Raw genomic sequence first — 21,124 nt, forward strand, 5'->3', positions numbered from 1 at the left:
TGAGGTGAGGCATGCGGAACAACCATTCTCAATCTGGCAGCCTCTGCTTCATTCAGATGCCGGTTGCCGATGGGATTCTGTTGTATATTTGCGAGCTGCGTGTTAGATCTATAGTTGACCCATGCCATGTGACAGAGTAGTTCGCCAGGGGTTTCTGGCCCCAACGAAGCTCTAGTTGCATTTCGAACCGGTATTGACTTCTTTTTGAGAGTGCTACGCGGCATAGTCGTTTAAGAAACATCAGCCTTATTCCTCGTCAATTCAGCTTTCCCATCTCCAGGTCTCCTTCCCCAAACTCATCCTCATCATCCCATCCCTGGCCTTTCCATCGCTTTCCCGCCCAAAGCCCAATCGCGGTGGCTGCACTCGCTAACAAGAACCATCCCTCAAACCATCTCTCCGTGAAAGCCGGCTCCAGCGGTGCACCCAACGCCTCAGAGATAGCGCTCTTCATCTCCACCGGCAGATTACTCCGCAGTAGGAGTGCGGAGCTGATCACATACGTAGCAGCAATCTGAGAGATGAGTAAAGCGAAGTTGGCCTGGGCGTGATGAAGAACGCCTGGGAGTACGCGCGCGAAGAGGAAAAAGGTCTGTACCACGCTGTTGAAAGATGCTAGGAGCATGATACCGGAGAGCAGGAAAGATATGGTGCGACTCCAGGCGACGCGGTCTATGGTAGGGTCCCAATGCTTGGCTAATATCGCGAGAAAGTTGTTGATCGGGTCGGTGTTCGAGAAACTTGTGTTTGGGGATGAGAAGCGTCTCAGAGTGGTAAACGTTGTCGCTGTGATTCTGTAGAAGCAGTAGAGAGAGAATATTACTGATACGAGGTTCAGCAAGCGACCCTGGATCGTGTGTGAACGGAGCTGGGTCTGTCGACGGTTTTGTAAGATAGACAGTGAGTTCTGGAGAGTGTTGTGCATCGTTTCCAGGCCTTGGATTTCGAGCTGTAGGGTGTTTCGCTCTACAATCTCGGGGTTTCCGCGCAAACTACCCACGACGCGGGTTACGAAGCCTTCCTGGGGTGTATCCGAAAGTTTTCTTTGGACAGCGCGAAGTCGACTTTCCTTCGTTGCAAGCATGTCGTTCGTAGCATCCAGCCCGGCTTGTTTGCGAGCGATATCTGAGTCGGTGACCTGTCGATAGCAGTTAGTATACCACAACTGAACTCAGTAGTTCCGGGGGCACTACGTACGAGGCGGTATTTCACGCCAAAAGTCTGCCAGAGCGAACTGACAGCGGCAAAGCCGGCCAGCGAAGCCATCAGGCTGATGCCGATGACACCGATCCTTTCTAGGCAACCCTCGCTGAAGGTATGCTCATGGATATATGATTCCTCGTGTAGAAACGTGCCCAGCAGCCCTCTGCCCAGGTACCAGAAGCCCGCAAGCCATGCCGCTAGACCTGTAATCTCAAGAACCCACGCCAGCTTACGCTGACCATTCTGTGACCTGCTCAAACTCCATCCCGAAACCACCGAATGTATAATCAATGCTGGTGTAAGGACGATAATCAGAAATAATAGCGACGGCAGTGTGATCTTCAGCGCCAGTGTCCGCGTTGCGCGATTGACGGTGTTGGAGATCTCGCAGAGGATAAGCTCGACGAGGACGGCAGATAGCGCAATGTTCGTGGAAAACGTCGCGCTGGCGATCGTGCGCGCTGTTATGCGCAAGTTTCTGAACACCGACGTCCTTTCGCGAAGGGCGAAGCCTGCTAGCTGAGCATCGTGGTGGTTCTTCAAGGGCGCGTGCCCAGAGAGCAGCGGGAAGAGCCTATGCGACACGGCGACAGCGACAATGAAGAAGGTCGCCACAAACGGGAGTGCGGAAATGGCCATAGCAGATGGGCTTCGTTTCTTCATCCAGTCGGGGCTGCAGGCATCGCAGTCGTCGTCGAGCGGCAGCATGGAGTACAAGTATATGTGTTAAGTGTAGCTGTCGTGCAGGCTGTCGCGTCACTGTCACTATGTCGTCGGTAAAAGGATGCGCGTGCGCTCGATAGATTCACCATATGGGCTGCTTCGATAGGTCATGACAGTGTTCTCATAAGCCAACAACCAAGCATATCTACCCAATGTTGGGACTGCCTGAAGGAACGCTCAGAAGGAACGCGCGGAACGTGTTACGTCGCCAAGAGCACCCCACGCGGCTCCGTGTCGTCATCCCTAGAGCAGATCTCCCCAGGGGTTTGAACTAGGCACAGGTCCCTGAAACAGTTCACGAAGCCAAGTATGTGTGTCGACAGTCTAAGACTCAAGCAGAGGCTTGGAGGCGAATGGTTCGCAGAATCCACATCTTGTATAATCGATAAGGGACAGTAGCTGTCGTGCATTGTGGATCAAATTACCCCACCATGTGTAGGGCTTTATATGATGCACTGTAGACACCACAAAACAAGCTACGCATGTGAATATAGTTAGATCTAGCTCGCAGCACACGATCACTTCTTCAAGTCAAAGTATGGTCTGGTTTTGCGTGGGCAAGCTTGTTTGCATTATCTATCTAACCTCTTCCGAAATCATAAACTCGTTATCATGACTCTTTTTGATTGATGCCTTCGCTTGCCTGCGAAAGGGACTGTGTTGGGCGCTCGAGCAACGCCTGCATCGCCTGAGTCGGACACTAGGGCGCTCAGGTCGAATACCAATGTTGATTTGACTCGACTCTGAAAACCTAATCCGCCTTGGTCTCTGGCTCCTGAGGTGTGGCCTCTGCACTATTGGGACTAGGACCTGTCTCGATAGAGTCTACCTTTTTGGTCTCAAGCTCGGTCTGCTCTTCCCTGGCCTGCGTCTCAAGGTTGACTCCTAATCCGGAAGTTGCCATTGGTACACCACCCTCATCTTCATCATCGCTGCTGCTCGAATCTGATATCTCGGGACTCTCCAGATTCTGCAACTCCGGGCTCTTCATAACAACGCCGGGGCTCTTCAGATCCTGGTCGGCGAGGGTTCGGTCCAGGTTCACGGAAACCGTCTGAGTTTGAACGAGTGGACTTCCTCCGAGCGGTTTATATCCGATCGCTGCGGCCACCGCGGCGGCCTCATCCTCAGACGCCCCTTGTGAGTCTACAGTGAAACTACGTGCATCGGTGTCGATCAGGTGGCCACTCTTTTCCAATAGGTCCTTGTAAGAGTGTCTGTTTGGATCCAGAGCGCGTTTAGTTCGAGCCTTGACACGCTTCGACGAAGGACGCACGACAATGACGGGCACAGGTGAATGCTGCAAGCAGTACTTCGAAACCGATCCAGGAAGCAGGCCTTGGAAACCACCGAGACTTCGACCTTTGGTCCCGACCACGAGAATTGCCGGCTCGTACAAATTGATCTGTGAGCAATCAGTCTTGATACAGCTATGCACAGTGGTTTGGCTCACCATGTCATCTATCACAGTGTTCACCTTCCCCATCGCAAACTCCAAAATCAAATTGATCGCCTTGTTTTCATGGTTCTTCCCCTGAACAGACTTCATCAATGATTCTGCCTCAGCACGGTAGCGACCCTTTTCTACGCTTCTGTCGCTGGCTATGCTATCATCTTTCTCCACCACCCTCAGGCACACGACCTCGTCGCCGTCGTCTACCAGCTCGTCTATCAACCATTGCAGCGCATAGTTGGAATAATAGTTGTCATCGCAGCCGCAGAGAAATGTTCGTGAGCGCTTTGTGTATTCGTAGTCCTTATGTTTGGCTATGAGCGTGAACGAGGTTTCTTCAATGAAATCGGCCGGTTTGTCGAAGGTATCGAAGGATACGCGAGGTTGGAACACACTGCGGAACTGTTAGCAAAAGGCTCATAAACAGAAGCAACTGTGAGGAACATAAGAGGCTCCCAACTCTAGTGCTCTCTCCTAGAGCTGCCCGCGGGCGGTGGGGCATACTCCGCCATGGCCATCCGTTATTGAGAGTGAGAGAAGGAAGGACAATGATAACGAATGGCGAAGCTAGGTGCAGGAACGTGCCTCTAAGCCTGGGCGGTCTGCACGCGGAATCGTAGCGAGCCAATACTTACGGGGGAGGAGGAGGTGACGATATGCGGCGTCTAGGCTGGCCACGGCGCGGGCTGCCTCTGGGGTGCGACCGGTCGGCATGAGCCTTGAACTGAATTGACGGGCGGCGCGAGGGGTCCTCCGGCCCTGCTGAGGCGGGCAGCAGCTGTGGACTCACCGTCCGGCCTGGCGTCGAGCTTCGGGGTGCTGGGGAGGCATTCCGTGATAGTGACGTGGGGGAAACACCGCTCATCCTGGTCTCTGATCAGATCAGGTCGCAAAGCGCATGCCAGAGTGCGCCGGCCGAAATCCTTGCGTGCAATCGTGCGCTCCGACAAGTGACGATGCTGCTGTGCTTCGGCTTGGCGCGGGGGGGATCAGGCGGGGGATCGTGCGATTGGCGACTGAGCGTAACGCTGAAGAGGTTGGTCGGTCGCGGTGGGCGGTTGTCCGACGGCGCTTGGGGGCGTTATGGACTATAGATTGAGGGTCCGTTTGGGCAGTTGCTGCTTCCAAGTCAACTCAAGCTGCTCCAGGTCGCGCCCAGCACGCCTGCCGCGCCGAGAGTCCCAAACGGACCGCTGTGCTCCCTGGGCAAGCGTGGGGACGTGGATCCGCCTGGGCGCTGCACGAGGCACGTGAACGTTTGGCGACATGCAGGTGGTGAACGACAGCAACCCAGATATGTCATGTTTGCAGTGTCACACTGCACTTCATGGCGTGGCAGGTGAGGGTGAGCCGCGCAGTTTGGCCAGTCCTGGGCCATCCATTACTTCACGCCTCTCTCCATGTCCAGCGAAAGAGTCAATCACACTTTAGTGTAGGCGAGTCAAAATAGCAATAGCACTGGCATCGTGCTTGAAGAGTGCAGCAGATGTTACTAAAGAAAGCCTATCTAAGTAACCAAGACGGCGGCTACGTCACCTACTACGACAGAGACTTGAGCTCGCCCTCCTTCAACTTGCCGGCGCCAATCAACTGCTTGACCTCGTCCTGATAGACCTGCTTGATGGCATCGGCACCCTTTGCTCCGCTCAGCTTCGCCGTCAGCGCGGCAATCTCCTCGTTGTCGAGCTTGGTGATGATAACATCGACATCGTTGAGCGCGCCGTCGATCTGAGAGGCCGGGGCGTCTCCAGCTCCGTGGAAGTAGTTGGCATCCTTGACAGCGCCACGAATGACGCGCTTGTTCTTCTTCGCAGCGTTCTTAGCAGCCTCCTTGGCCTTTTTGCTGTCGGCCTTCTGTGCCTTCTCAGCAGCCTCCCTCTCAGCAGCGAGCCTGGCCTCCTCCTCCTTAGCCTTGGCAGCCTCCTCGGCGAGACGCTTCTGCTCGGCCTCCTTCTCGAGACGGCGCTTGTTCTTGGACGCGTTCTCCTGCTGGCGGAAGAGCTTGATACGCTCGTCGAGGGCCAAGGCGTCGTCAACAAGCTTTCTCAAACGGGCAGTGTCCTCGGTCTTCTTCTTGCGTCTAGCGTTCTGGTTCTTGCGTTCGACATGACGCTTTTGGTCACGGTTCTCGTTGTCATCAGGAACGTCCTCGTCAAGGTACTCGAAGGTTCGCCAGCTGTCGAAGCTGTACCAGAAGTTGTAGAAGTTCTCAACCTCCGCCTTGCTGCTCTTCTCGTTGCCGAGCTTCGGCACGGGCTGCTGACGCGAGAAACGACCCTCAGCCTCAAAGACCTTGCCCCAGAGCTTGTAGAAGTTGCCCTTCTTCGTCTCCGACTTGGACGGTGGCTCAACATCCGCCGCCTCGTCGACGGAGTCGAACTGCCTCCTCTTGACCGGGTCGGAAAGAACCTCAGTGGCCTTTTGGATGCACTTGAAGAACTGATCGTCCTCGGTTCCGCCCTTAGCGGCCTTCTTATCGGGGTGGTGCTTGAGGACCTTCCTGCGGTGGGCACGCTTGATCTGCTCCTCGGTGGCACGCCATCTGTACCTCGTGATACCGAGAACGGCATAGTGGTCCTGGCCCTTCCAGTCTTTGGCCTCGCGCTGGAGCATAAGCGGGTCCTCAGGCTCGCTGATCTCGCCCTCGTCGTCGTCTTCGATCTTCTTCACGTTGGCCTGGGCCTGGATGCGGTCGTCCTCGGAGAAGGTGCGCTTGTGTCGCTTCTGTATGGTAGAATGTAATTAGTCGATGGCCAGATACTGTCTACAGCATTACGTACCCTGCGCGCATGGGCGAGGAAATGGGGCCCAACGGGCTCGATGTTGCGGTCGATCGCATGGCTAAGGGATCCGACAGGCTTGAAGTCCTTCTCGGCAGTCCAGCCCGCAGGCAGGACCGGCAGAGGCAGGTTGATCTGTACCTGCGCAGATGTCATGGTGTATGTGTTGCGGGGTGCAGAGGTGCTCTCACGAAAGAATCGAATTATTTTGTCGACGCCAGGATCCGGGCTTTACCAAAGTGGTCGCTAGCGTGGTGACCCCTGCAGCCCCAGAAACGTCGTCTCACACGCAGTGCGGTTTGGCCGCGCCCGCGCAATGGACACCTGGATCATGGCAACCCCGTAGATGCTGGATCCGATCTCTTTCTATCTCTGAATAACATAGTACATCGCGAACATGTTCCAAGGCCTTCAGGTACTACTTTTCATGTGCTTTTGTATTCACGACTAATGGAGACCTCAGCGCATCAAGGGTGCACTTGATGCCCGAATAGCTGAAGAGCAAGCAAAGCAGCGCGCCTCTGCCCAGACGTCACGATCGCGGTCAGGATCGACCCCCAAGCGCTCAAGTTCGCGCAATCTTTCGCCGTCGAAGCGACCGCTCAAGGGAAAGGATGGCGATAGCCCTAGCAAGGCAGGGTCCACGGGGAAGGGCCCCGATCCCTCAGAGTTCGACCCGGAATTTGTCATAGGCGAAGAAGATGACCAGCCGAGTAGAGCCGGTACCCCGCGTCCGAAGGAGAAGGCTGAGGATGGAGACGCGACAGGAACGGGCGAGGGACAAGGGAAGGAGGAGAATGGGAAGGCCGAAGCCGCGGAAGGAAACACGCCGCCGGCGCCTGAGATACCTCCAGAAACAAGAGCTCGGTTAAGGAAACTGGACAAGCTCGAACCTAAATACTCTGGTCAGTGCGATCGCTTGTGCATTGTGTCGCGTCTAATCATCTGTTAGAATTGCTTCGCTCCTACCGCATCGCTCACGCACGAGTTAGCCTGATTGAAGCATTTGAGGCTTCCCTTCGCGAGAACACTCCGTTAACGTCAATCAGCGAACCTGCGGCGTTCGTAGAATATCTCGCCCAGCTGAATGTCAAAAGCGATATGCTCATGGAAGAGCTCAAGAGGGTTTCCAAAGAGCGAGACGAAATGAATAAGAAGCTGGGAGAAGCGGAAAAGAAGGCGAAAGAAGCAACGGAGGAAGTGGAGAAATTGCAGGCCCAGGCTGCAGCGAACGAAGTACCCACGGACGATTCCACTGTCCAGACAGAATCTGCCGCTCCATCATCACCGTCGAAGTCTTCGAAAGAGACCGAAGCGACGGAGGACGAAGAGTTCTTCTCTTACGATAGCGAGCTACCTCGACTTCAATCACAGCTGAAGGAAAGCGAACATAAGGCTGAGAAGCTTGTGAAAGAGAACCAGTCACTAAAGCAGGAGCTCTCCGTAGCACAGGAGTCGGCAGAATCATTCATGAAAAATCTCGAAACAACTACCAACGACTTCCTGACCTTCAAGGATCAGTACACGCGCGCGCAAAAGGAGAACGATGATCGCCAGAAGGAGCTCGGTTCGACGATCAATGATCTTCAGAGCAAGCTACAAACTGCCGAACAGGAACTTACAAAACAAAAAGACGATTACAGTGCGCAAGAAAAGACTTTCACGGAACTCACCGAAAAGCTGGATTCTACATCAAAGGAGCTTGAAGAGCTACATTCGACCCGGGGAGAAGAGCTCGTTGAGAATCATGATCGAGAGGCCTTAGCAAAGGAAGTGGAGCGCCTGGAGGGTGAACTTGTGAAGCTCCGCGATACTCAATCAAACGCAGACAAACGCAACGAGACTCTGAGCGGCTTGGTGAATAACTTGCGCGACCAACTAAAAGATGCTGGAGCGCAACGTGACACGGCGCAAAGCGAACTAAAGCAAGCTCAAAAGGCTCTCGCAGCAGCATCGAACGAGAAGGGTGCGGATGAGGCTAAGACTTCCATACCGCCACCGACACCTGTTACAGAGTCTGCACCTTCTTCCAAAAAGAAGAACAAAAAGAAGAAGAAGGGCGGCAAGGCTGCCGATGCAGCGTCTGTGGAGAAGACGCCAAGTGAGGCTGGGGACTCCAGTGCCCTCCTAAGCCCTAGTGCTGCTGAGTTCTCGCCGTCGCAGCTGGAAGATGCGCAGAAGACCGTATCGCAGCTCAAATCGGACTTGGAAGCGAAGATTGCTGCAATTGAGCGCCTGGAGAGCGAGGTTGCAGAAAAAGGCAATTTCATCGACAACCTGCACAAGAAACTGAAGGACGAAGAGGCAATGAGAGAGGAGATTGAAACTTTGAGGCAAGACCTACTTGACTTTGGCTCGGAGCACACAGACGCTAAGGACAAGGTGAAGCAGTTGCAGGCCGAGAAGGGAGCTCTGCAAGAGAGCCTCGATAAGCTGGAGAAGGAAATCGCAGCATTGCGCACCGGCAAGTCTGCGCAAGAGAGCTCCGAGCAGGAAAAGAAGGCCTTGGCAGCTGAATTTGCGGAACTCAAAGCCAAGGCGGATTCGCTGCAGACCGACCTGTCAGTAGCAGAAAAGCTGGCTGCATCGCGCTTCAAAGAACTCACTGATATGCGAGAGATCCTGACTAAGGCTCAACCCGAGCTCGCCTCCTTACGAAAGGAAGCTATTGAGCTGCGAGGTACCAAAGAGGAGCTTTCCAGGAAATCTTCGGAATTGCGGCGTCTGGAGGGCCGCGAGAAAGACCTCATGTCTGAGATCGCGACCTATCGAACCCAGGTGTCTGATAAAGACGGCGACATCAAGACACTGAACGACAAGATCAAACAAGAAACGACGCAGAGACTCGCCCTGGAGGAGACGAACCGAAAGATCCAGCGCGATCTGCAAAATTCGGAAAGTGATCGCAATGACGCCATTGAAAGTCGCGAGAAGCTCGCCAAAGATCTCAGCAGGATACAAGAAGACCTAAAGAAGTCCCGCAATACGATTGATGAGTTGGAAAAGCAGGTTGCGAAGTTGCAACGCGAAGCTGGTGGTTTGCGCGACGAGATTCAACTCAAGTCTGCTCAGTATGCAAGCGCACAGGACTTGATGAATAGCATGCAGATGAGCACGCAAGAAATGGGTACACAGATGAAGGAGGTACGCGCTAGAAGCGAAAGCCTGGAAGAGGAGCTCGCAGACGCACACCGACTACTCAGCGAACGCAGTCGTGAAGCTGAGACCATGAGGAGGCTTCTGGCAGATGCGCAGGGTCGCGCCGATGCGCGGGTTAGGGAGATGCAAGAGCGCCTTGACATTGCGATCGAGGAAAGGGAACGAGCCGAAGAGCAAGCTAGTTCGTTTGGTCGGCGACGTGCGCGTGAATTGGAGGAGCTCAAACAGAAAGTTCGCGACGCAGAACGTGCAGTCACGCGCGCCCAAGAAGACAAGGAGGATTTGGCCTCGTCCGAGAAAGAGCTCAGACGCCAAAAGGACGACTTGGAACGGCGAGCAGCACAAGCCAACGAAGAAGCGGCCGAGGTCCGTACGGCGCTCAGTCAGTTGCGCGATGCACTGGACGACAGCGAGAAGCAAACGCGGGACCTGGAGAAGGAGAAGGTGGATCTACGGCGCGCATTTGATGAGACGCAGAGCCGGCTGGAGAAGCTCCAGAAGTCGAGCAAGGCCATGTCAGACGAGCTCAGAGCTTTGAAGACGCGGGCGGCAGACTCCACGGTGCAGTCATCAAGGTCGTCGCTCGAATCAGCTCGGTCACGCATCGCATCTCCTACTCCCAAGGGCGGCGTGCCCTCTGCACAAGCCGGCGATGGAGCCGTAGACTATGTCTACCTGAAGAACGTGCTGTTGCAGTTCCTGGAACAGAAGGACAAGAAGTACCAGCAGCAGCTTATCCCCGTGCTGGGGATGCTCCTGCACTTTGACAAGTAAGTGAGGCCTCAACATGATGGTCTGCGCCGCTAACGTCTCGCAGGAAAGACGAACAGCGATGGACTGCGGCCATTTCCGCGAAGTAGTCGGGCATCGCAGAGCGGGATTTGTACAACACGGATTTTGCTCCCTGTTGTCGATGCGTGATCATGGCGGCGCCTTCTTGTTTCGGGTGTTTCTTGGGCGTTTGTGTTGCATAGCGACGGATGATGGAATACGACCAGCAAGGGAAAGCCGGGCATGGCATGTGGCTGTACTATATAGGTGTCTTCTGCTGTGGACATGGCGCATTGTCCGAAAGCATCTCATGTACCATAGGGCAAGTTGACGGGCGTGGGGGAGCACGCGGAAATAGCCGCTGGGCGCTTAGCCACGAGCCCGACCAGGTCAGGCAAAGGCTCAGCTGTCGACGCTGCACTCAGTGCGAAGGAAGTAATAGTACGATCGCCTATCCTCGAGTGCTGTGCTGCTGCTCGTGGCGCAACGCAGCGTGCTCTTACCCGTGCGCCGACTGCATGTCCATGTGCAGAAGTGGGTGCTGCGCGGCGGCGCCCCGCCGGCCTTGGAGGTTGGGTAGCCGTAGCCCTGCTGGCCCGGAAAACAAGCTGGTTGCATCATACCGCCCCCGAGCCTGCGAGCTAGCAGCGCTTCGTGCCATAGCATCGCCGTCCGATGCGAGCGCTTGCCCTCTCCTCACCAGACGCTGTTCTTGCAGCTCGCTCGATACATCCCTCCGCCGTCTTCCGCCCCGGCTTCGCAGCGTTGCGCGCTCTGAAAGACACCCCGCCCTCTCTGCCAGGGGTGTGCGGCCCAAGATTGGCCGACAAACGAGCGCTAGAAGCCCATCTCTACCCAGCAATTGCAAGTGCAGTGCAGCACGACGACGCCTGCTCTGCTGCGCGCGCTGGCCTTGCCCGACACACCTCCGCTCCGCACCCACGCAGCGCATGCCCGATGAACTGAGCCCGCGTCCGCAGCCCACCCGCATCTCAGCACACCCGGCGCCCCAGAAGCAGCGCGGACCACCCTAGTTGGCGCTTGCGGCGGGGACACACAGACGCAGGACACGATGAACGGCGCCGACATCAAGAAGGCCGCCATCAACAAGGCGAAGCAGGTCGCGCAGGCCGCGAACGGGAACGGCGGCAAGAAGCGCAGAAAGGCCGACCTCAAGCCCATCATCACCACGTCCGACGGCCACCAGCAGGAAGAGGCCTCGGGCGCCTTTCACTACAAGTGCGTGCAGTCGCCCGTCCCCTGCGCTCCTTTCCCTTCACCTGCCCCGCAGCGTGCGCCTTGCCTGCCGTCAGCGCCCCCGCGCGCTGTTGACAGGCTGGATTTGAATTTTTGCTGACTCGCCACAGTGTGCAGCAGCCCCCCTCCACCGCGTCCCCGCTGGGCCACCACAAAATGTACGCGAACCAATTGAGCAACTCGCCCTCGAGTTCGTCGTCGTCGGTCGACGAGGCCGAGAACACGGCCGACGAGGAGGACAGCGAGGACTACTGCAAAGGCGGCTACCACCCCGTTCAGGTCGGCGAGGAGTACAAGGATGGCAAGTATACAATTGTGCGCAAGCTGGGCTGGGGCCACTTTTCCACCGTCTGGCTGTCTCGCGACAACACCACGGGCAAGCACGTAGCCCTCAAGGTTGTCCGCTCCGCCGCTCACTACACTGAGACCGCCCTCGACGAGATCAAGTTGCTGAAGAAGGTTGTCGACGCGAACAAGGACCATCCCGGTCGCGCCCATGTCGTCAGCCTCCTCGACTCCTTCAACCACAAAGGCCCCAATGGTGTGCATGTGTGCATGGTTTTTGAGGTGCTGGGAGAGAATCTGCTGGGTCTCATAAAGCGCTGGAACCATCGCGGCATACCCATGCCGCTCGTCAAGCAAATCACGAAACAAGTATTGCTAGGCCTCGACTACCTCCACCGCGAGTGTGGCATCATTCACACTGATCTGAAACCGGAGAACGTGCTCATTGAAATCGGCGACGTCGAGCAGATCGTAAAAACATACGTCAAGGACGATCTTAAAAAGGACAGCGAGCGGAATAATCCAAATGGACGGCGAAGGCGTAGAACGCTGATCACCGGCAGCCAGCCGCTCCCTAGTCCCCTCAATGCGAGCTTCAGTCACTCCGACTTGGCCAGCTTCCCCGGCAGCACACAGAGTCTCAATAAGATTGTGAGCGACAGCACCGGTAGTGAGTCACCTGCAACGCTGCGTCCGCCTACGCAAGACGGCAATGTAATGAGTGGCGGCACAGGCACATCATCACCCTCGGCCACTCTTTCCATGTCAGAAAGACTTGGACTTAAGCCACCAGCAAGCGACGAAGACGTGCAGAAACAGCGCGAGAAGACTGCGTACGCTTCTCCACCTCACAAAGATGTCCTAGCTAACGTATCGCCTAGTGATCTCCTAACGAAAGAAGTATCGGGTATAAGCCTGGACAAATCAAGCGGCAGTTCCTCTAAGAATGAGACGACCGCAGAGAAGCTTGCCGAAGACGTCTCTTTCGAGACTATATCAGTCAAGATTGCAGATCTTGGCAACGCGTGCTGGGTCGGTCATCACTTCACCAACGACATCCAGACCCGGCAATACAGGTCTCCGGAGGTCATCTTGGGCGGAAAGTGGGGTGCGAGTACCGATGTGTGGAGTATGGCCGCTATGGTATGCCGATCGGATGCTTTCCCCACTCGAAAGTGAAATAACAATCTCCAGGTATTCGAGCTCATAACAGGCGACTACCTCTTTGACCCGCAATCCGGCACAAAATACGGCAAAGACGACGACCATATCGCTCAGATCATCGAATTGCTGGGCGCCTTCCCCAAATCCCTCTGCATGTCCGGCAAATGGTCGCAAGAAATCTTCAATAGAAAAGGCGAGCTGCGCAACATCCACCGATTACGCCACTGGGCGCTGCCCGACGTGCTTCACGAGAAATACCACTTCTCGAGCGAGGAGAGCAAGAAGGTCGCAGAGTTCTTGCTGCCGATGCTGGAGCTGCTGCCTGTGGATCGGGCGAATGCGGGCGGGATGGCAGGCCATGCGTTCTTGAAGGATACGAAGGGGATGGAGAGCGTGAGCTTGGACATCGCAGTAGGTAGCAAAGGGGAGGGGATCGAGGGCTGGGCGACGGAGGTGAAGAAGACGAGATAGACTTGCTCAGCTATCCCTTGAGCGCGGCTCAGCTCTGCTCAGCGCGCGTGTTGAGACACATGTGTGACGACGAAACGATACAACCAATTGCATGGCGGTCTGTCTTTGCGGTTTTCACGAGGACGGTTGCGTGAGGTCGTGGCTACAGCGGGTGAGCATACAGGCAAGAGGACGGGAATTGCAGCAACGAATTGGAATGGACTGGAGTGGAATGATAGGAATTACTTCTTTCTGTTTAGCGGGTCGGCAACGGCGTCTCTTGTGTGCAGTGCGAGGAGGACTTTGCTTGCTTGCTTGCTTGCTTGGCTTGGCGCGGCGCGGCGATGAGAATACAGGTTGTGTAGTCCAACTGATATCGAGTCGCCTCTATCCTTCCTTGTTCGATCAGTTGCTTGCTCGTGTGTGTGAATGTGTCTCTCGTTGCCAGAGTACAATGCGGGCTTGGGGCTCAAAGGCAATGAATGAGTTATGAGTGCGTTTTTCAGGATTGATGGTGAGAGTGTTTGATGTGCGGTTGCTGCTCAGGATATTGCAGGTCTGCGATTTGACATTCTGCATGCTTAGAGGATTAGACTTATGCTTATCCGCCAGTCTAACAATATATGACCGCCACCCACTTATATCCCATCTTTGCACATATCCTGCAGAAGTGTCGAGGGCGGCATGAGTGAGAACGAAGGAACGATTGGCTCCTGCCCAGCGGCCAGTGTCGGTCATAACCATTGTCTTAGCCTTAACTTAGGTGCTTGATCTTCCGGTCAATTGATCACGTTCATCTGCTCAGTGCAAACGCACGCTGCCACGCAAGAGCACCATGTGCGGTATCTCCGCTACCGCCTCTCAAATCAACCCCATATCTGCAATTTGAACGATGAGATTGCGTCACCGCGCCGTGATCTTCGCTTCTCTCCGTTTGCCAGCGAGGCAGTACATTTCAAGTCATGATTTGCACCAATCTTTCTTTTCCATCTATCCACTACGCGATCTCTTCTTTTACAATACCGCACTCCCACGCTCCCACAAAGCGGACACACGCCATCACAATGGGTCACCACCACTCCAAGCCCGACGACCCTCCCCCGCCGCCGCCACCCGATTGGCTCCCCGGAAACTGCCCTACCCTCTTCGAGTGCAATCCCAATGGCAAGCTGGCAAAGCGGGCTGGAGGTGTGTATACCCACAGCTCACTCTCGCCCCTCTGGGTATTGACTTTGCGTAGTCATCAAGCACGTTTTTGCCCGGGCGTACGAGAAAAATCCCGCCACGGTCCGCTGTCTCGTGTGTCTTCTCGTCTTCCTCGTCGTTGTCGGCATGTGCATCACCACCTGGTGCGCTGTGGCCAAGCGGCAGGCGCGTAGGAAGCGCGTCCAGGCAGCCAGGGTTGAGGCTGAAAAGGGCGGATTCTCTAGCGACTTCTGAGTGTGAGTATGTCAGTTCTATCCACTCGTCATATATTTCGCAAGTTCTTTGGGATCTTGCGTGAACTACACTGACGGCTGTCAGGACCTATCTCGATTCGGGGTAGGGAAGGACTTCGCTTCCAGCGGCGAGTTCAGGCTCCTTTCTTCCCCCCGTATGATCAGGGAGTGAAGGGATTCATGCGATACCACGGCGGTAAGCTTGCGGCATGTCTGGATCTTCACTAATATGGTCTCGTGTAACATCTTGCTTGATGTACCGTGGCACCTCACAGCCAAAATAGGGAAGACATAGCATTCTTTGCTCCATATTCGTCCTCTTTATGCTTTGGAAACCCATACAATCAAACTATGAGTGACCTTCTATTCCGGAATCTAGCGTAATCCATACCTGAAATACAGAATTCGAAGTACATGAGCCACGAAGTGTACAAATCTTCCAATTGTACAAGGAGCCAGACAAGCGGAGTTCACCATCGTGGATTGTGGCAGAGAGCGGCACACCAAGCGGTGGGCTTGGAAGTACCGGTACCGCGTACAGATGATACTCGAGTGAACTCACAAGCTCATGTGTCAAAGAACCCACAGATGCTGGAACTTGGCCCTCAGCGTGATCAATTCAAACATACCGGCGAAGTTTAGGTTGAAGTGGAAGAAAATGGTCGCACCGTGGCTGTGCTGCGGCACAGACACTACCCGTACATATGTACCGCCAAGTACGATGCAGGCCGGCAGAAGTTCCAAGGACACTTCAAACGCCCCAGGCTCTGCAGCCACCAGCACCTTCTTGCAGACATTGTGACCGGGATAGCTCCCGTTCTGACAATCCGATTCGAGATGCGTTGGCACCGCAAAGACACATGTGCTAGCAAGCTCACAACAGGGCACCTTCTCTCTGATTGCGCACATGTGCATCGAGCTGTTGCTGGAGACGAGCTTTCATGCCCCACCCACAATGGACACGGGCAACTCCAAAAGCGACAGTCACACGATCACCACGCCCAATCACGCTTTCAACTGATCGATTCAAAGCTCGTGTACTAATCAGTGGCGGGGGCACACAAGACGCTGCGATACATGCATTGCTTACTGATCATTGAGTGCAGATCCGACAATGTTTACCTTTGTCCACATCTAGCAATGCGAGCTCAAGAAGCTAGCAAGTGACGTACAGTACATTATCGATCCAACTTGGTGGCGTCAACCCAGGCCAGGTCGGTCTGTCTGTGGAAGAACAGGTTGCCGCAGTAGTGCAGCCCGCCACATGAGCCCGTGACACTCTCGGCTCAATAAGAGAGCTCGGGCACTCGGACAGCAGAAGCAACCTACACATGACACAAGCCATGCTTTATCAAGTACCCCTTACGGCTCAGTAAGCATTGCGGCTTACCTAAGTGGGTCTCAGGGCCGCTCTTTGGCTCTCGCCACTTCCCGTGCAAACGAATCCACTGCAGCGGAACAACTCGAAAGCAACCGCCTCATATTCTGTATTGCAACAATCATAAACATACAGATGCGTGCGATCATGATAATTGAAACCTCAAGTCACCTTGTGGCTGCGTCACTAATTCTGAACAATAACCCCCGAGACATCCCTCCCCAAGAAATATGGTATAACATAGAGGTCCCGCCGTGTAGCGCCGTGTATAAGAAATTACCGTTACCGGCAGCCGCGGGCTGCGCAATGCATGGAGTCGTGGAATAGACAAAACATGGAGACAAGGTGGGGCCGGTAGAAAGCTTCCGCGTCTTGGATTCCCCTAGCAGTCCACGTCTCAGAGATTTAAGAGAACATCCTCGGCTTGGTGCTATAAGCCGTTTGGATCGGTGGCTCCTGCTGCTTCTAAGCATAAGGATTGGGGTATGGTGACTGGAATTGCTGACCTGAAGCTGGAGAGTCTCCGGTCTTCTGGCGCTTGTCCGCATAGTCGCCTGAGAAAGGCGAGCCATCATTGGGATGCTTGCCATTGCTCAGAGACGGACCGCCGTGCTGCGCAGCGGCTGCTGCTTGAGCGGCCATCTGGAGCTCCCCGATCTGCCTGTCTGAGAGGCCACCGTTGTTGCTGCTGTTGTTCGTGTTCTGTTGCGATTGCGCCTGATGGTCGGGCTGAGGCTGCGGCGGAGCCTGGTTCATATTGGGGTTGGGCGCTTCGCCATGGCGTGAAAGGTCGACGCCGGCCGGTGCCGGTGGGACCTCGCCCTGGGTCTCGAGAAGACGGGACTGGAGGTTGATGATGTAGTCACGGAGCTGATAATTCTCGGTCTGGAGCGTCTTGTAAAGCTCGCACAGCTGCTCGAACTCTTTGACCTGGTCCTTGAGTTGTTTGATGTACTCTTCTTTGCGCTGGCGGAAGGCGCGCTGGGAGAGTCAGTGAAGCTCAGGGTCATAAGGCGGTGGTGCAGACCTGTGCGGCGCGATTCTGGGCAGCGCGCTTCGATGTGCTCAGTTCGCGGCGGCCTTTCGCATTGGCTTGGCCCTGGTCGCCCATATGGGCCGTCTCGCCCTGGCTCATCTGGTACTGCTGGCCGGCGATGGCGGGGTCGATGGCGTGCTGCTGGGGACTTTGGTGAGGGTGTTGCTGCATGGGTTGGGGCGCACTGCTCTGGCCGGCGCCAGCAGCAAGCAGATGCTCTCTTAGGCCTGTGCAGCGGGCGTGTTAGTAATCGGGCTTCGCGACGTCGCGGCTTGGACGACGGAAACGGGAGGACTTGACTGACTCATCTCGATGGTGGGCGCTTTTGGGTCCTGCGGTAGTCAGCACATGTCCTTGGACGTGCCCCGGGCCAGGTCAGCAAGAGGGCAACGGCATGCTTACGTGAGTGGCCGGCGGTTGCTGCATGTTATAGGTGCGGATGCTTGGATAGAGCGTGGGCAGGGCGGTCGGCATCAATGGAGACGGAGAGAGCGGCAGAGGACGCAGCCTGGTTGACGCCAATTGAGAGCAACCAAAGCGCGGCCGTATGCGTGGTGCGGTATGGAGGCCGGATCGTAGAGAGGTGGAGGTGGCAGGCGCGCTGTGCTCGTGGAGGGCAGCGCGGGCAGGCACGCTGGCGGCGGTTAGCTCTTGCCTCGCGGTCCATGCAGGCACAGGCAGGGTCCGCCGCGCCCCGCGACCGCAGCGGACTTGACGTCCATGTTTGCAGAGGTGGAGGGCGGGCGGCGCATTGGGGCGGAGGTACTCACGCTCGCGAATGATGGAATCGGCTGGGCTTAGTCAATGGTTGATGACTGATGGGTGACTGTTCAAAGTTGGGGAGCAGCCGCCTTAAGTAATGGGTTGCGCGCGCTGCCCTCGGCCCTTCGGCCATGCCTGGAACCTAACCAACAAGCCGACAACCACCTCCATCCACGCCGCAGCAGACGCGACCCATGGCCCAGTGCGTCGATTCATTACGCGCGTATAGTGATCCCTCCGTTTACCCCATCTGGCAGCAGGCCACCAAAAGCCTGCACTCTGGACGATTATGCGTGACACGGCTCCAGCGCGTCTTGCACGCTGCTACTGCTGACCAATACACTTTCTTTCACGGCGTTGGCCTTGGCGTCTGCCGGACATTGTTCGTATCCGGTCGTCACTAGATGGAGCATACGACATGCGAGCTCCGCCAGTAGCGTGTGCCTCGCTAGCACGCATGCCGCATGCATTGCATTACGGCAGCAGCAAGTTCCTGGATCCGAGGGCATCCGCTACTGCTGCCCCATCGCTTTGGGTATTCTTTGCTAGCAGCTTGGCTTGGTTGCATTGTGTTGCTCTCTGTAGAGCTATTCCAAGTATCGTCACCTCTGCTCCGTGCGTCTTGATTAGTGCCCTCGTCGCACATGTACAGCTCAGTAACCAGTCGCTCGTCGCTGCGGCACGCAGACGGAGCGAGAAATACATCTAGCTACACCAAAATCCGTTTCTGCATCGAGTTGGTCGTGCCGTAGCACATTACTTTGCGGGGCGAGTTAGCGCGCTTTGTTCCCAGCGGACTTTGATCCCTTCACCTTGCAGCGTCGTGCATTCACATCCAACCACCATCCATCATCTCTCGCCCGACCTACAACGGCATTTGCCTTCTCTGGGGGGCCGCTGACATAGGCCAATTTCCATTCTGGCCCCTGCATCGCGTGCTGCATCACTCTTCGAGCAGCTATAACGGTCATTGCCATTCTTACTGCTGTCGAAACAAGCCGTGGACAACATTGGCAGGCATGCTTGCGGCGCAACCTCAGTACGTTTCACCGAAAGCGGGTCGACTGACAGATCTGCAAGGCCCTCATGCATCTCCATGACTACCTCAGAACCTAACGTTCCTCTGACATTCAGTCCAAGGGTCTTCGGACGCGTCTTGCGCGCCGCGCCGTGGGCATCTTTACGGCGCCAACTTCAGAGTCAAATTCTACCAAATCATCTGATACCACGCGCATCTCTCGAGTTGTGCCATTCTCGTCGTTGGGTGCTGTGTGCTCCTCGCACCCTCGCAACCTCGCATTCTTCAAACAACACCGATGTCGACAGCAATCAATTTGCAGGAGTCGTCTTCTCCGCCAAGCAACCGTCCGACCTACCCAAGCGTCTGACGAAGCTCTCTAATTGGAAGCTGTCGCCATCAAATAAAGGCATCACGCGTCAATTTACATTCCCGGGTTTTGCTTCGGCGTGGCGCTTTATGTCAATTGTTGCGGATGAATGCAAGGTCAAGCGACACCATCCGTCCTGGCATAATTTGTACTCCCAAGTAACCATCGAATGGACTACCCACAAACCGGAGGGGCTCAGCATCAAGGATGTCGAGATGGCCGAATTCTGTGACCAGACTGCTGACGAAATTGGTCTCAAGAAGTGAACCAGAAGTCTGTCTTAATGAAATTCATACATTACAAGCTGACAGGATCGACTGAACGATGCGTCAATACGGATGAGGCGTCCCCTACAGATTATGCATGCCAACAATAGCCAGGTGTTTTGTTCGAACGTATGCGATGATGCTGCATTATTGACCCATGCGTGCCTTCCGTCGGCCCCCCGAACCTCCTCGCAGTGGCGTGTAGGATAAAGCGGGAAAGCGGCTGTGGCCGCAACCGCGCGAGTAAGCACCATCGGTCTTCGTCTGTAGAGCTATTCAATTATACCGCTGTTGAATACCTCGCGACTTAATACAACAGGGGGCCCGTTTTCGAATTACTGTCGATGAAGTCATCTTTGGCCTGGATAATTCGGTCGAGTGTGTGTTTACTCATACGCCCACCGATGGTTTCCCACCGTCTTCGCAAATTGAAACGACTCCCTTCACGTGGGGGCATGCAAGTCCGTGCTGCGCCGAATCCCTCTAGAGAACGTGAGTAATCAGGGTGCGAACGAGTGATAAACGATTTCTATATTGACTCGTCGCAAGAGAGATCGCACAAGCCATTGAACCCTCCAATGAGCTTAGCTCGGTTACAAATCCCAAGCCTACACACCATCTTCAAATATAGCCCCCAACCGGTCATCACCAAGGGATGAGTCATGTATTACGGAAGGTATCCATACGCCCTGTTTAATACGAACGCCGTGCCTCGATTGGCAGGAAGCCAGTGCACTTGATATTGACCCATGTGTTCAATCGCACACACACAATCCGATGGCGCATGGGATCGACGATCGACGCTACAGAACTCGGGACCCGATGGATCCGCCTTATTCAACACACCTTTCGGAGGTTTGTAACGAATAGGGGACAGCATGGCTTTCCATTTTGAAAATGCACCGAACAACCGGGTGAACCACAGGTTGTATCTGCCAGGTGTGTATGCCTTCGAACGCAGCAATTCAGTTCGTACGAGAACGCTCCCCTATCTTCACGCCAACCAGTGGCATGCGTCTTCGAGCACGACAACAAAACTTCACACAATCTTCCAGCCCACGCCGTAGTTATCTCCGCGTACATCCGCTCAGTCTTACTCAGCCAATGTGCAAACCCACCTCGTTCGTCCGCCGTGCATAATACACCGGCGGAACCTTCTCATGCCTCACTTTGGTGTACCTCACCTATCTTCGTCTTATCTTATGTCATCTATCCCCACACACTAGGACGTACACCTTGCCCTACTGTGCCGTCAACTGACCCACCACCAACCACCTTTCACATTAGCATCCCAACGCAGTTAGCCCGGCTTACTCAACTCGCTGTAGAGTTCCCATCTCGCGCAACTTATACCCCGAGGGGAGTAGCGTTGTTGTGTCGTTCCTGCGCTTGAGATCTTGCGATTTTGCCTGGGACACGCGACCTCTGCTTTGTTCGCTCGGAGGACTGTATCGAGTCAAGTTTTCTAAGTGCCTCTTCCGCGAGATTCCCGGCTTTGCTATGGCTTAGTGGGAGTGATACAGGTATCTTGGAGGAGGGTCTGTAACTGCAATCATGACCCTCCAGATTGTGGAGGCGAGGTTGTGGTCAGAACTCGTACGAGCACCGGC

At 55.3% G+C, this 21,124-nt stretch overlaps 8 protein-coding genes across 8 annotated transcripts; 4 read left to right on the top strand and 4 right to left on the bottom strand.

The window, feature by feature from the left end:
* Positions 1–65: 65 nt before the first annotated feature.
* CC84DRAFT_1114526 (uncharacterized protein) lies at positions 66–2,222 on the bottom strand. The gene is made up of 2 exons (XM_018175397.1): positions 1,198–2,222; positions 66–1,138 (listed from the first exon to the last, which is right to left on the bottom strand). The coding sequence occupies exons 1-2, from the start codon at positions 1,909–1,911 to the stop codon at positions 257–259; spliced, it is 1,596 nt and encodes a 531-aa protein (XP_018038583.1). The 5' UTR covers positions 1,912–2,222; the 3' UTR covers positions 66–256.
* Positions 2,223–3,196: 974 nt separating this feature from the next.
* CC84DRAFT_1053976 (adenine nucleotide alpha hydrolases-like protein) lies at positions 3,197–3,757 on the bottom strand (the record flags this gene model as incomplete). The annotated part of the gene is made up of 2 exons (XM_018173519.1): positions 3,197–3,331; positions 3,380–3,757. Coding segments are annotated over 2 exons (513 nt in total), but the record flags the coding sequence as incomplete, so codon positions are not given.
* A 1,077-nt stretch (positions 3,758–4,834) lies between these two features.
* CC84DRAFT_1194495 (DnaJ-domain-containing protein) lies at positions 4,835–6,336 on the bottom strand. The gene is made up of 2 exons (XM_018181349.1): positions 6,160–6,336; positions 4,835–6,103 (listed from the first exon to the last, which is right to left on the bottom strand). The coding sequence occupies exons 1-2, from the start codon at positions 6,313–6,315 to the stop codon at positions 4,919–4,921; spliced, it is 1,341 nt and encodes a 446-aa protein (XP_018038585.1). The 5' UTR covers positions 6,316–6,336; the 3' UTR covers positions 4,835–4,918.
* Positions 6,337–6,475: 139 nt separating this feature from the next.
* CC84DRAFT_1194496 (uncharacterized protein) lies at positions 6,476–10,559 on the top strand. The gene is made up of 8 exons (XM_018181350.1): positions 6,476–6,574; positions 6,623–7,064; positions 7,112–9,230; positions 9,261–9,303; positions 9,334–9,432; positions 9,472–9,762; positions 9,796–10,088; positions 10,136–10,559. Exons 1-8 carry the CDS (start codon positions 6,557–6,559, stop codon positions 10,176–10,178), a joined length of 3,348 nt encoding a protein of 1,115 aa, XP_018038586.1. The 5' UTR covers positions 6,476–6,556; the 3' UTR covers positions 10,179–10,559.
* A 943-nt stretch (positions 10,560–11,502) lies between these two features.
* CC84DRAFT_1085882 (serine protein kinase-like protein Sky1) lies at positions 11,503–13,266 on the top strand (the record flags this gene model as incomplete). Its single annotated transcript, XM_018174126.1, has 3 exons — positions 11,503–12,464; positions 12,513–12,774; positions 12,826–13,266. 3 exons carry the CDS (start codon positions 11,503–11,505, stop codon positions 13,264–13,266), a joined length of 1,665 nt encoding a protein of 554 aa, XP_018038587.1.
* A 1,043-nt stretch (positions 13,267–14,309) lies between these two features.
* Positions 14,310–14,966, top strand: CC84DRAFT_1257121 (uncharacterized protein; the record flags this gene model as incomplete). The annotated part of the gene is made up of 2 exons (XM_018184698.1): positions 14,310–14,433; positions 14,486–14,966. The coding sequence occupies 2 exons, from the start codon at positions 14,310–14,312 to the stop codon at positions 14,683–14,685; spliced, it is 324 nt and encodes a 107-aa protein (XP_018038588.1). The 3' UTR covers positions 14,686–14,966.
* Positions 14,967–16,527: 1,561 nt separating this feature from the next.
* Positions 16,528–17,572, bottom strand: CC84DRAFT_1185151 (uncharacterized protein; the record flags this gene model as incomplete). Its single annotated transcript, XM_018180788.1, has 4 exons — positions 16,528–17,043; positions 17,090–17,325; positions 17,403–17,430; positions 17,501–17,572. 4 exons carry the CDS (start codon positions 17,570–17,572, stop codon positions 16,528–16,530), a joined length of 852 nt encoding a protein of 283 aa, XP_018038589.1.
* A 1,104-nt stretch (positions 17,573–18,676) lies between these two features.
* Positions 18,677–19,668, top strand: CC84DRAFT_562896 (transcriptional coactivator/pterin dehydratase). Its single transcript, XM_018186700.1, has 2 exons — positions 18,677–18,899; positions 18,995–19,668. Exons 1-2 carry the CDS (start codon positions 18,880–18,882, stop codon positions 19,512–19,514), a joined length of 540 nt encoding a protein of 179 aa, XP_018038590.1. The 5' UTR covers positions 18,677–18,879; the 3' UTR covers positions 19,515–19,668.
* Positions 19,669–21,124: the final 1,456 nt, after the last annotated feature.

The sequence above is a fragment of the Paraphaeosphaeria sporulosa genome (assembly GCF_001642045.1).
Source record: "Paraphaeosphaeria sporulosa strain AP3s5-JAC2a unplaced genomic scaffold CC84scaffold_3, whole genome shotgun sequence".
NCBI lineage: Eukaryota > Fungi > Ascomycota > Dothideomycetes > Pleosporales > Didymosphaeriaceae > Paraphaeosphaeria > Paraphaeosphaeria sporulosa.